The following is a 14,257-nucleotide window of genomic DNA, read 5'->3' as shown; positions in this document are numbered from 1 at the left end:
TTAAAAAAATCGGAGGTCCACATATACACAAACATCAAATCAGAAGAAAGTACAGGTGGCAGGCTACGCTGACTGACAAAAGGAACGTTGGAAGCTATTAAAGGCAACGTCAGTAGACACAGCGTGAACAAGGCTCGAGGTAGTTGACAAAAGCGTGAAACATTAAATGCAATGCTGTACGGAATATGCAAAGCATTAAATGCTCCCAACGGTCATCTTCTCAAGTGCCTATAAATATGAAGTTCTGATGAGAAGTAAGGTTACCAATTCTTGACAATTTCTGTGAATATTAACTTGCTGAAACGCTGTTCAAATCAAAGCTCAGAAACTTCATCTTCATCAAAGCTCACTACATTGCTGTTGTAATATATTAGTGAGATTAAGCTTAGACGTTAAGAGAAATATCACTTTTGTGATTATAGCTTTTCAGAAGCATTTGTAATATTCTTAGAATTGATTACATTAATTTGTAAGTAACTAGAGTGATCAAGTGTTGATCAGGATACTCTAGGAAGTCTTAGCTTGTGTCTAAGCAGTTGTAATTAGAGTGATCAAGTGGTGGTCAGGATACTCTAAGAAAGTCTTAGCTTGTGTCTAAGCATTTGTTCCTAGAGTGATCAGGTTGTGATCAGGATACTCTAGAAGACTTAGTCGTGGGCTAAGTGGAAAACCATTGTAATCTGTTGCGATTAGTGGATTAAATCCTCAGTTGAGGTAAATCACTCAGTGGGGTTGGACTGGAGTAGTTTAGTTAACAACGAACCAGGATAAAAATAACTGTGCAAATTGTTTTTATCGTTCAAGTTTTTAAGACTACACTTATTCAAACCCTCCTTTCTAAGTGTTTTTCTATCCTTCACTACGTTCTTCACAATTTTTGCCAAAAGAACTATTCCTTCTAATTTTTCTTTATTTTTATTAATCTCTTACTAATGCTTAATTTTGCTAATGGGCTTACTACACACCCTCCCAATTACTAATCACCTACTTGGCCCAAATAATTAATTAACCATTTTACTATATTATAGTTAATTACTAAACTAATATAATAATAATAATTAAAATAACAGTTTAAACACCAAATACACCAATAACTGCGTAATAAAATGAATGTCGAAATCGTGGCATTACATTACAACTCTCCCCCACTTAGGATATTTTCGTCCTCAAAAATCTTACCTTGTTCAAACAACTTGGGGTAGGAGTCCCTCATCTTGCTCTCTATCTCCCACGTCATGCTTTCTCCGATAGCCCCCGTCCAGACTACTTTCACCAACGGAATATCTTTACCTCTAAGGGACTTTATCTCACGATCTGTGATCCGAATCGGCATCGTCTCTACTGTAAGATTCTCTCTTACTTGCACATCATCCATATGAATCACGTGAGATGGGTCTGGAACATACTTCCGAAGTTGTGACACATGAAACACATCGTGCAGATTCGACAGGTTAGGCGGTAATGCCACCCTATAAGCAAAGGACCCAACTCTCTGTGTAATTTGATAAGGACCAATAAATCGTGGAGTCAACTTCTTAGACTTCAGGGCACGACCAACACCAGTCACAGGCGTGACTCTTAGAAACACATGGTCACCCGATTCAAATTCTAACTCCTTCCTTCGCATATCATGATAGCTTTTCTGTCTACTCTGTGAAGCCTTCATATTTTCTTGGATTAACTTTACCTTATCTGTAGTTTCTCGTACAATTTCCGGTCCAAGTACTACGCCTTCTCCGGATTCGTGCCAACATAGTGGAGTTCTACACCTCCGAGCGTACAACGCTTCAAAAGGTGCCATTCCGATACTAGAATGATGACTGTTATTATAAGTAAACTCGATCAACGAAAGATGAGCGCTCCACGAAACTCCTTGTTCGAGAACACATGCTCTCAACCTCAACTTAGAACCCAAACTTTCTTGCAAGCTCTTCCAAAAATCAGAAGTGAATCTCGGATCTCTATCCGACACAATGCACAAAGGTATACCATGTAACTTCACAATCACCCTGACGTAGATCTTGGCTAACTTTGCCACTGGATACGTGATGTTAATAGGTATGAAATGAGCTGATTTTGTAAGCCTATCAACAATCACCCAAATTGAATCGTGTCCACTCGCGGTATTAGGAAACCCCGTCACGAAATCCATCGAAATGCTGTCCCACTTCCATTCTGGAATTTCTAACGGTTGCATCAACCCTGCAGGCTTCTGGTGTTCTATTTTTGATTTATGACAAGTTAAACAAGCATACACAAACCGTGCTACGTCTTCTTTCATTCGTGGCCACCAAAATATCTTCTTCAAGTCTTTATACATTTTAGTAGCCCCAGGATGAATACTCAACACTCCTTGCGCGTCCACTTTAAAATCACTCTTCTCGGATTTGCCACAACCAACGATAATGTCTACCAGTTTCACATCCAATTTCTGAGCCTCTTTGATACTGTTCAGAAAGTCGTTATCAATTTTAAGCATTCCCAACTTAACACTCTGCGGTGTCACTTCACAAATCAAGCTCATATCTCGGAATTGCTCGATCAATTCTAACTCTTTAACCATCATAGCTGACATGCGCAAGGTCTTCTGGCTTAAAGCATCAGCCACAACATTTTCCTTACCAGGATGATAGTTCAACCCGAAATCATAATCCTTCAGCAATTCTAACCATCTTCGTTGTCTCATGTTCAGCTCCTTCTGATCAAACAGGTACTTCAAACTCTTATGGTCACTATAAACTTCAAATCTAGAACCATAGAGATGATGTCTCCAAATCTTTAGTACGAAAACAACAACAACGAGTTCCAAATCATGTGTAGGGTAGTTCTTTTCATGAATTCTCAGTTGCCTCGACGCATAAGCAATCACCTTACCATTCTGCATAAGTACACCACCTAAACCCATCAGAGAAGCATCACAATAAACCACAAAAGGTTCTCCTAGGTTTGGTAATTTCAAAACCGGAGCTGTCGTCAATCTCTTCTTCAATTCTACAAAACTTTCTCTGCATTGTGCATCCCATATGAACATTATACCCTTACACGTCAACTTGGTTAACAGAAGTGCCAACTTAGAAAATCCTTCAATAAACCGTCTGTAGTAACCGGCTAAACCCAAGAAACTTCTGATCTCAGTAGCTGACTTTGGAGTATCCCACTGTAACACAACATCTACCTTGGATGGATCTACAGCAATGCCACTACCAGATATGACATGTCCCAGAAAACTGACTTCTCGCAACCAAAATTCACACTTGGACAACTTCGCATACAACTTCCTTTCTTTCAACACTTGCAATACCGTCCTCAAATGATCTGAATGCTCTTGCTCTGATTTAGAATATATCAAGATGTCGTCTATGAATACCACGACAAACTGATCTAAATACTCATGGAAGATACTGTTCATATACTCCATGAATACTCCTGGCTCGTTCGTAACACCAAAGGGCATCACCGAATATTCATAATGTCCATATCTTGTTCTGAACGCTGTCTTCTGAACATCTTCATCTTTAACCTTAATCAGATGGTAACCCGACCTCAGATCAATCTTGCTAAAAACACTCGCACCCACCAATTGGTCCATCAAATCATCTATTCTCGGTAGCGGGTATTTATTCTTAATGGTTACTTTATTCAGCTGTCTATAATCTACGCAAAGTCTCATGCTTCCATCCTTTTTCTTTACTAACAGCACTGGAGCTCCCCACGATGATACACTTGGTCTGACAAACTTCTTCTCAAGTAAGTCTTCTAATTGCTTCTTCAATTCCGTCAATTCAGATGCAGACATCCTGTACGGTGCCATAGAAACAAGTCTGGTACCCAGTACAAGATCAATCGTAAACTCAATTCCTCTTTCTAGCGGCACATCAGGAATCTCATCCGGAAAAAACTCAGGAAATTCACTTACTACCGGTAACTCATCGATGATATTCTGATTTCTGATTGACAATGTTGCCATCAACGAGAACATCTCTACTTCTTCTTTCAACAACTGTCGTACCTGCTTAGACGACACTACACTAGCTTCTTCCTCTTCGGTAGTTGAAAATCTCACAGTCTTTTTATAACAATTTATGTGAGCATAGTTATATTCTAACCAGTTCATTCCCAAAATTACGTCTAGCCCGGCTAACGGTAAACACACTAAATCAACATCAAAGTCCCTGTCGAAGATCGACAACGGACACTTTAAACAAACAAGAGATGTAGTCACAGACCCTTTAGTTGGAACCTCAACTACCATCTCGCCATTCATCGAAGATAGCACAAGATCCAATCTTTCAACACATTCAGCAGCAATAAAACAATGAGTAGCACCAGTATCGATAATAGTAATTAAAGGCACACTATTGATGAAGCAAGTACCTCTAATGAGTCTGTCTTTGGTGCTTGTCTGAGTACCAGCCAACACGAACACCTTACCACCAGCTTGTGCCTTCTTTGGTTTCTGACATTGACTTCCCATGTGTCCTTCTTCGCCGCAATTAAAACAAATCACTTCTTTATGTCTACATTCATACATCATATGACCTGTCTTGCCACAACGGAAACACTTCTTAACTTCATCAGTGCAGTAAGTACTCTTGTGACCAGCCTTTCCACACCTAAAACACACAATCGGAGCAGGAGAACCTCCCCCACTTGTTCTATGGCCCGGAGCAGCTCTCTGTTTGCCCTTGCCAGCTGGAGCGTCATAAGGCTTGCCACGTTGCTGATTCTGCCTGCCTCTTCTATCACTGACAATCTTATAGTGAGCAGCATTATCTTCCTCAAAAATTCTGCAGCTTTCTACCAAGTTAGGAAAAACGCGTATCTGCTGATACCCTATAGCCTTCTTGATTTCAGAGCGTAATGAAGGATAGAAAAACACTTAGAAAGGGGGGGTTTGAATAAGTGTAGCTTTAAAAACTTGACAGATAAAAATAAATTGCACAGTTATTTTTATCCTGGTTCGTTGTTAACTAAACTACTCCAGTCCACCCCCGCAGAGATGATTTACCTCAACTGAGGATTTAATCCACTAATCGCACGGATTACAATGGTTCTCCACTTAGTCAGCAACTAAGTCTTCCAGAGTCTTCTGATTACACACTGATCACTCCAGGAACAACTGCTTAGATACCCTCTAAGACTTTCTAGAGTATTCTGATCCACACGATCACTCTAGTTACAACCTGCTTAGATAACCTCTAAGACTTCCTAGAGTATTCTGATCCACACGATCACTCTAGTTCCTTACAACTTAATGTAATCAATTCTAAGAGTATTACAATTGCTTCTTAAAAGCTATAATCACAAACTGTGATATTTCTCTTAACGTTTAAGCTTAATCTCACTAATATATTACAACAGCAATGTAGTGAGCTTTGATGAAGATGAAGATTCTGAGCTTTGAATAGAACAGAGTTTCAGCAAGTTAATATGAGTTGTTTTGTGCAGAATCGTTAACCTTGCTTCTCATCAGAACTTCATATTTATAGGCGTTGGAGAAGATGACCGTTGGGAGCATTTAATGCTTTGCGTATTCCGTACAGCATTGCATTTAATGTTTCACGCTTTTGTCAACTACCTCGAGCCTTGTTCACGCTGTGTCTACTGACGTTGCCTTTAATAGCCTTTAACGTTCCTTTTGTCAGTCAGCGTAGCTTGCCACTTGTACTTCCTTCTGATCTGATGTTTGTGAATACAACGTTTGAATATCATCAGAGTCAAACAGCTTGGTGCAAAGCATCTTCTGATCTTCTGACCTTGAAGTGCTTCTGAGCGTGATACCATCAGAACTTCAGTGCTTCTGATCTCATGTTCTTCTGATGCTTCCATAGACCCATGTTCTGATTCTGCTTCGGCCATCTTCTGATGTCTTGCCAGACCATGTTCTGATGTTGCATGCTGAACCCTTTGAGACAAAGCTTCTGAGCGCTGAATTATGCGTACTCTTTATATATTTCCTGAAAAGGAAATTGCATTGGATTAGAGTACCATATTATCTTAAGCAAAATTCATATTATTGTTATCATCAAAACTAAGATAATTGATCAGAACAAATCTTGTTCTAACAATCTCCCCCTTTTTGATGATGACAAAAACATATATAAATGATATGAATTTGCGATCAGAAAGAGCAGACGGCAAAAGACAAATTACACAGCTATAGCATAAGCATATGAATATGTCTCCCCCTGAGATTAACAATCTCCCCCTGAGATAAATAATCTCCCCCTGAAATAAATACTCGAAGAACTTTAATAAAAGACTTCCCTGATTATTTCGGTAGAGACAATCACATAAGCTTCTGTCTTCAGAGAATTCATAGCTTCTGACTTCTGCTTCCATTGGACAGCTTCAGAACTAGAATTTTCTTAGATCCCTAGAACACTCACAGCTTCTGATTCCTGCTTCCATCTAGGACAGCTTCAGAACTTGAATTTCTTTGATCTTCAGAACATTCACAGCTTCTGATTTCTGCTTCCATTTAGGACAGCTTCAGAACTTGAATTTCTTTGATCTTCAGAACATTCACAGCTTCTGATTTCTGCTTCCATTTAGGACAGCTTCAGAACTTGAGTTTTCTGGATCTTTAGAACATTCACAGCTTCTGATTTCTGCTTCCCTCGGATAGCTTCAGAGCTTTGAATTTCTACCAACATCACTTCATGCTAGATTTGTATCAGAACATTGTTGAATGTACCAGAGCATCATCAGAGCATCTCTACATCCTGAAATGTTATAGAACAAAAACTAAACGACAAAAGTCAGCATGAACGAGTCAGAACATAAAATGTATATTAGAACACATGATATGTATTAGAGCCATATAGGCTAAAATAATGTATCAGAGCAAATAGAATTTTGTCAGAGCAGATAGACAAATATGGATCAAATTCTATTATCAGTGCTTCTGATTCATTCTTCTTTCTTGCTTCTGATTTCTGAAGCTTGACAGCACTCAGCTTGCTTCAGTTTCCATGGGCTTATTCTTTTTACAGAATAACACTTCTTATGGTTTTGCTTCTTGTGTTTTCTTTGAAGATTCTCTTCACTTCTTTATACCTGCAAAACACTTAAACCATATAGAACTTGCAGTTCTTGTTAGAAAATGTGTGGGAGCTCTACCCAGCAACTGATAGATTAATCAAATCATTTATCATTTATCTTCTCCCCCTTTTTGTCATAACATCAAAAAGAATATTTCAAAAGATTCAGATGAATAAAACGACAAATAAAATCACTGGAATGTAAAACCAAAGAAACTTTTCATTGATAATAAAAAAATATTACAAGAGAGGATGTTTGACAAGCAGATGCAACAAGGAAAGAAAACTACTAAGACCAAAGACTAAGACCCTAGCTAAGACAAAATCTGTGCAAGCATGTCTTGAACCCTGTCATTAGTTGCAGTTTTCCTTGCCATGAAGGAGTGAAACGCATCATTGACTGCTTCTTGGGCTTCTAGGCGAGGGGTCAGGGAGACTTGGTTCTGATGCAGATCTTCCACAATCTTTATCAGAGACAACATTCTCACCAGGTGAAAATGAAGAGATTTCTTTGGAAAGGGTTGAGGGAGAGGAAAGGTTAGATGAGGAGGAAGTTGAGTCTTGAAGGTAAAAAGATGAGGAAGAAGATGGAGATGATGGAGGGCTTTCACCAGGGGGTTGAAACACACGTCTAGAATAGTTTCCAGATAACTTTGCTTCGAATGGATTCACCTTGAGAGGGTCATAGGTGATTTTTATCTTTTTGGGTTTGGAAGAGGATGTTTCAACAGCTTTTCTCTTTTTGTTTTGATCATTTTCATGGTTTCCTGGGCTTGATGAAGAGTTCATGATGGATTTGCAGATAATGAACAGCTAGAGTTTGATATGAATGCTAAAAGATAGAGAAGGAAAACAAAGACAGAGTGTAATAGAGAAAAATATGAGAGGAAAGGAGAAGCGTTTGAAGAGTATTTAAAAGAAAATAAAATGAAAAAAAATGATGGATAGCATTTAATGTTACGTGACATGAGGAGAGATAATAAAGACAAATGAGGTGACTAGCACAGTTACCTATGGTCGGCGTCCCTTCAACTGCACGCGCGCTTATCCATGAACAGTAACGACAGGTTTACCATCCCGAGATCAAACGTTATAGCTGTTTTGCTTTAAAAGAGGTTCTGAATCAACTTAGACAATGAAACGTTAGTAATAACCGAATCATAATTTCTAAAAGATTTCAATCAGAACTTCTGATTAGAAAATAATCCATTTTCATTTCAGAAGATACTCATACATAAGAACTTCTCATCTTCTCATTCTGGGCATAAATCCATACTGATGTTCTTCAGAATGAACTTAAACCTATCTTCAGCCAGGGGTTTTGTAAAGATATCAGCCCATTGATGGTCTGTATCCACAAAGTTTAAAGATATAACACCCTTCTGAACATAGTCCCTTATGAAATGATGTTTAATCTCAATATGTTTAGCCTTTGAATGAAGAATAGGATTCTTAGATAAACATATAGCAGAAGTATTATCACAGAATATAGGAATGTTACTCTCATATATCTGATAATCTTCTAACTGACTCTTCATCCAGAGCATCTGTGTACTGCAACCAGCAGCAGCGACATATTCTGCTTCTGTTGTTGATAGAGCAATAGTTGCTTGCTTCTTGCTATACCAGGAGATCAAATGACTTCCAAGAAATTGGCAACTTCCTGAAGTACTCTTTCTTTCAATTCTGTCTCCAGCATAGTCAGCATCGCAGAATCCTACTAAGTTGTATTCTTTAGATTTTTTGTAAACTAAGCCAACATTAGTAGTACCTTTCAGATACCTTAGAATTCTCTTAACAGCAGTTAAATGAGATTCTCTAGGATCTGATTGGAATCTAGCACACAAACAAACACTGAACAGAATGTCAGGTCTAGAAGCAGTCAAATATAGAAGAGATCCAATCATACCTCTGTATAACTTCTGATCTACCTTCTTACTTACCTCATCCTTACCTAGGATGCATGTTGGATGCATAGGAGTTTTGGCTTCTTTGCAGTCTAGAAGATTAAACTTCTTCAGAAGTTCCTTCACATACTTGGTTTGGTGAACATACGTTCCTTCTGATGTTTGATTTATTTGTATTCCAAGGAAGTACTTGAGTTCTCCCATCATGCTCATTTCAAACTCAGCCTGCATAGACTCAGCAAACTCCTTTCCAAGTATAGCATTAGATGTTCCAAAAATAATATCATCTACATATATTTGACAAATTAAAATATCCCTTTTAAAGGTTTTACAAAAGAGAGTAGTGTCCACTTTTCCTCTAGTGAAACCATTATCCAGAAGGAAAGAACTTAAGCGTTCATACCAAGCTCTGGGAGCTTGTTTCAATCCATACAACGATTTCTTCAGTTTAAAAACATGATTAGGAGACATAGAGTCTTCAAAACCAGGAGGTTGATGGACATAAACTTCTTCATCTATATAACCATTTAAGAAGGCACTCTTAACATCCATCTGATAGAGAGTGATGTTATGTTGAGTGGCAAATGAAATTAATAGACGAATAGATTCTAACCTGGCCACTGGTGCAAAGGTTTCTGTGTAGTCAATCCCTTCTTGCTGACTGTAACCCTGAGCCACCAGTCTGGCTTTGTTCCTTACCACTTCACCTTTCTCACTGAGCTTGTTTCTGAAGACCCATTTTGTACCAATTATATTGAATCCATCTGGTCTAGGAACAAGATCCCAAACATCATTCCTTGTGAACTGATTCAGTTCTTCTTGCATAGCAATTATCCAGTCTGGATCTTCTAGAGCATGATCAACAGAAGTTGGCTCGATCAAAGATACAAGGCCTAATTGACAGTCTGCATTGTTCTTAAGGAATGCTCTTGTTCTGATTGGATCATCCTTCTTTCCAAGAATGACATCTTCTGAATGACCAGAGATGAGTCTGGATGATCTTCTGACAGATGGTTCTTCAGAAATGCTTAGATTCTCCAGAGAAGCTGATACTTGATCTTCAGATTCTTTGCTTCTGAGAAGCTCTGCTTCTGATGCGTTGCTTCTTGGCTCAACAACTTCTGATATATCAATATCACAATCTGCAAAATTATCAAACTGCTTTGGTTTTTCTGAACCAAGCTTATCATCAAACCTGATATTGATTGATTCTTCCACAATCAATGTTTCAGTATTGTATACTCTGTAGCCTTTTGAGCGTTCAGAATATCCAAGAAGGAAACATTTTTGTGCTTTGGAATCAAACTTACCAAGATGATCTTTAGTGTTCAGAATAAAGCATACACATCCAAAAGGATGGAAATATGAAATGCTGGGCTTTCTATTCTTCCACAATTCATAAGGAGTCTTATTTAGAATAGGTCTGATAGAGATTCTATTCTGAATATAGCATGCAGTGTTTATTGCTTCTGCCCAGAAATGCTTAGCCATATTGGTTTCAATGATCATGGTTCTGGCCATTTCTTGCAGAGTCCTATTCTTTCGTTCTACAACCCCATTTTGCTGTGGAGTTCTAGAACAAGAGAAATCATGGGCAATACCATTTTCTTTGAAGAATTCTTCAAAGAATCTGTTCTTAAATTCACCACCATGATCACTTCTGACCTTTATGATTTTACACTCTTTTTCAGATTGAATCTGAATGCAGAAATCAAAGAACACTGAATGAGACTCATCCTTGTGTTTCAAGAATTTTACCCATGTCCAGCGGCTATAATCATCTACGATGACTAATCCATATTTCTTCCCTCTGACAGATGCTGTTTTGACTGGGCCAAAGAGTTCTAATGGCCTTGAGGTAGAAACAACATTCTTGGACTTGAATGCAGGTTTGGAGAACTTGCCCTTCTGACATGCTTCACAAAGAGCATCTGATTTGAATTTCAGATTAGGGAGTCCTCTGACAAGATCCAGTTTGTTAATCTGAGAAATCTTTCTCAAACTAGCATGACCTAATCTTCTGTGCCAGACCCACTGCTCTTCAGAAACAGACATAAGACAAGTCACCTTCTGACTCATAAGATCTTGCAGATCTGTCTTATAAATGTTGTTCTTCCTCTTGCCTGTAAATAGGATTGAGCCATCCTTCTGATTTACAGCCTTGCAAGACTTTTGATTAAAGATTATATCATAACCATTGTCACTCAATTGACTGATAGATAAGAGGTTATGTGTTAATCCTTCTACAAGAAGTACATTAGAAATGGAAGGAGAGTTACCAGACTTTATAGTTCCAGAGCCAATTATCTTGCCCTTCTGATCTCCTCCAAACTTGACTTCTCCTCCATACTTAAGCACCAGGTCTTGGAACATAGACCTTCTTCCTGTCATGTGTCGTGAGCATCCAGAGTCCAGGTACCACGACATGTTGTGCTTTGTCCTTTTTGCAGCCAAGGATATCTGCAATAGGAATAATCTTATCCTTAGGTACCCACATCTTCTTGGGTCCTTTCTTGTTAGATTTTCTCAAGTTCTGATTGAACTTGGGTTTAACATTGTAAGCAATAGGAGGAACAGCATGATAATTTTTAATGTGAGTTTCATGATATTTCCTAGGTTGTGTCACATGCTTTTTGGTGTGTGTAATGTGAAAACTTTGAGCATGTGAAGTGTGCCTAATATCATGGGAGTGGCCATACTTGAACTGATCATACAATGGCTTGTATGTGAATTTCATTTCATCAACAGGTTCAAGTTTGTATGGGGTTTCACCCTCAAAACCAATGCCGACTCTTTTGTTTCCAGACACAGCATATATCATAGAAGCTAGCTGACTTCTGCCAATACTTCTAGATAAGAACTTCCTGAAACTTAAATCATATTCTTTCAAAATATGGTTTAGACTAGGAGTGGATTTTTCTGAATCAGAAGGAGATCCAACATTATTGGATAATTTTAAAAGTTTTTCTTTTAATTCAGAATTCTCCAACTCAAGCTTCTTTGTTTCAAATTCAAATAGCTTTTTCAGCTTTTTGTATTTGAGACTAATCTGAGACTTGAATTCCAGAAGTTCAGTTAGACCGGAAACTAACTCATCTCTAGTAAGTTCAGAAAATACCTCTTCAGAATCTGATTCTGATGTAGATTCTGATCCGTCATCTTCTGTCGCCATCAGCGCACAGTTAGCCTGCTCATCTTCAGAGTCTGAATCATCTTCTGACTCATCCTAGGTTGCCATAAGACCTTTCTTCTTATGAAACTTCTTCTTGGGATTTTCCTTCTGAAGTTTTGGACATTCATTCTTGAAGTGTCCAGGCTCATTGCATTCATAGCACATGACCTTCTTCTTGTCAAATCTTCTGTCATCAGAAGATTCTCCACGTTCAAATTTCTTTGAACTTCTGACGCCTCTGAACTTCCTTTGCTTGTTCTTCCAGAGTTGATTTAGCCTTCTGGAGATCAAGGACAGTTCATCTTCTTCTTCAGATTCTGATTCTTCAGGATCTTCTTCTCTAGCCTGAAAAGCGTTAGTGCATTTCTTGATATTGGATTTTAATGCAATAGACTTACCTTTCTTTTGAGGCTCATTTGCGTCCAGCTCTATTTCATGACTCCTCAAGGCACTGATAAGCTCTTCCAGAGAAACTTCATTCAGATTCTTTGCAATCTTGAATGCAGTCACCATAGGACCCCATCTTCTGGGTAAGCTTCTGATGATCTTCTTTACGTGATCAGCCTTGGTGTATCCCTTGTCAAGAACTCTCAATCCAGCAGTAAGAGTTTGATATCTTGAAAACATCTTTTCAATGTCTTCATCATCCTCCATCTTGAAGGCTTCATACTTCTGGATTAAAGCGAGAGCTTTAGTCTCCTTGACTCGAGCATTTCCTTCATGAGTCATTTTCAAAGACTCATATATGTCATAGGCCGTTTCCCTGTTAGATATCTTCTCATACTCAGCATGAGAGATAGCATTCAGCAAAACAGTTATGCATTTATGATGATTCCTGAAAAGCTTCTTCTGATCATCGTTCATTTCTTGCCTTGTCAGCTTTACGCCACTGGCATTTACTGGATGTTTGTAACCATCCATCAGAAGATCCCATAGATCACCATCTAGACCAAGAAAGTAACTTTCCAGTTTATCTTTCCAGTATTCAAAGTTTTCACCATCAAATACCGGCGGTCTAGTATAACCATTGTTACCGTTGTGTTGCTCAGCAGAGCCAGATGTAGACGTAGACTTTGCAGTTTCATCAGCCATCTTTTACAGAAGCGTTTTTCTCTTCCTGAATCTTTTCTAAACACGGTTAAGTGCTTTGTTAGGAGTAAATTAATGGTAAATTCATGTGTTAATATAAGTGATTTCTTCTCTAAACCAATGCAAAAATGTGATGAATCCATAGGTTTTTATTAAGAATTGAACTGAATAAGTTTAGTTCGTGCGTAAAGCAAATCGAATCACTTGTGAGTGTTATTGTTGCAGGTTTTGAGCTGAATAAGAACTTAAGAAGAACATGAGGAGGAAAGAAAGCTGGAAGTCTCAAAGGCTGAAGAAAAAGATGGAAAGTACAAAGGGCGCGCCGCGAGAGTTCCTAGGCGCGCCGCGAAAATACTTCTGTTTGAGGGGCGCGCCGCGCCAGCCCGTTGCCGCGCCGCGGCCTCGGCGTTAAAAGCCCAAAAGTTCTGTTTTAAAGCCCTAGTTTTCCAAGTGGTTAGAGAACTTTGGTGGGAGCGAAATTAGGAGAGCAATCTAATTCTGAAGCTGAGAACAACAATTGAAGGTGGATTCTTTACCAATCGAAGACATTCCATTGATGAAGATGAATTCCTCCATTGATTCTTGTATGTTCTTCATGTCTATGGAGAGCTAAATCCCTCTTGTTGAGTCTAAGGTAGTAGTTAACCTATGAATATACATTACCATTGATTAATCCCTGTGAACAATTGTTTGAATTTATTATCAATAAGAAACCTTGCTTTTAATTTACATCATTGTTGAATCTTTGATCGAAAGAAAGGATTTAACTTTTGCCCTAGGTTACTATATTGATTCAATTGCAATTTGCAGAGATGGAATTGTAATTGGGTTTTCATAATTATCGTTCTTAATTACTATTATCGTTATTGTGATTTGGAGAGATCGAATCTCATACCGGTAAAAGTTATCTAATTTGATTTGCAGACATGGAATCTTATTTGAGGATAAGTGAAGATAATGATTCAAAGGATTGTTCTATTATGAATTAATTGATAATTGTATAGGATTAGGTTGATGAACCCTAAAGACTCAACATCTTTCTTTAT

At 38.3% G+C, this 14,257-nt stretch overlaps 2 protein-coding genes across 2 annotated transcripts in view; both read right to left on the bottom strand.

The window, feature by feature from the left end:
* Nucleotides 1-1,071: 1,071 nt before the first annotated feature.
* On the bottom strand, nt 1,072-1,801 carry LOC131604777 (uncharacterized). The gene is made up of 2 exons (XM_058877197.1): nt 1,180-1,801; nt 1,072-1,094 (listed from the first exon to the last, which is right to left on the bottom strand). Exons 1-2 carry the CDS (start codon nt 1,799-1,801, stop codon nt 1,072-1,074), a joined length of 645 nt encoding a protein of 214 aa, XP_058733180.1.
* Nucleotides 1,802-2,126: 325 nt separating this feature from the next.
* Nucleotides 2,127-14,257, bottom strand: part of LOC131604776 (uncharacterized) — a 47,377-nt gene continuing 35,246 nt past the window's right edge. The window contains exons 2-5 of the mRNA XM_058877196.1: nt 4,419-4,840; nt 3,836-4,286; nt 2,262-2,653; nt 2,127-2,220 (exon numbers count right to left, since the gene is read on the bottom strand). Coding sequence (XP_058733179.1) covers nt 2,127-2,220; nt 2,262-2,653; nt 3,836-4,286; nt 4,419-4,840 — 1,359 coding nt within the window. The remainder of the gene's footprint in view (nt 2,221-2,261; nt 2,654-3,835; nt 4,287-4,418; nt 4,841-14,257) is intronic.

This window comes from Vicia villosa, linkage group LG5 (assembly GCF_029867415.1).
Source record: "Vicia villosa cultivar HV-30 ecotype Madison, WI linkage group LG5, Vvil1.0, whole genome shotgun sequence".
NCBI classification, from domain to species: Eukaryota; Viridiplantae; Streptophyta; class Magnoliopsida; order Fabales; family Fabaceae; genus Vicia; species Vicia villosa.
Note: the sequence above shows the minus strand (reverse complement) of the source record. Positions and strands in the feature narration are given on the sequence as shown.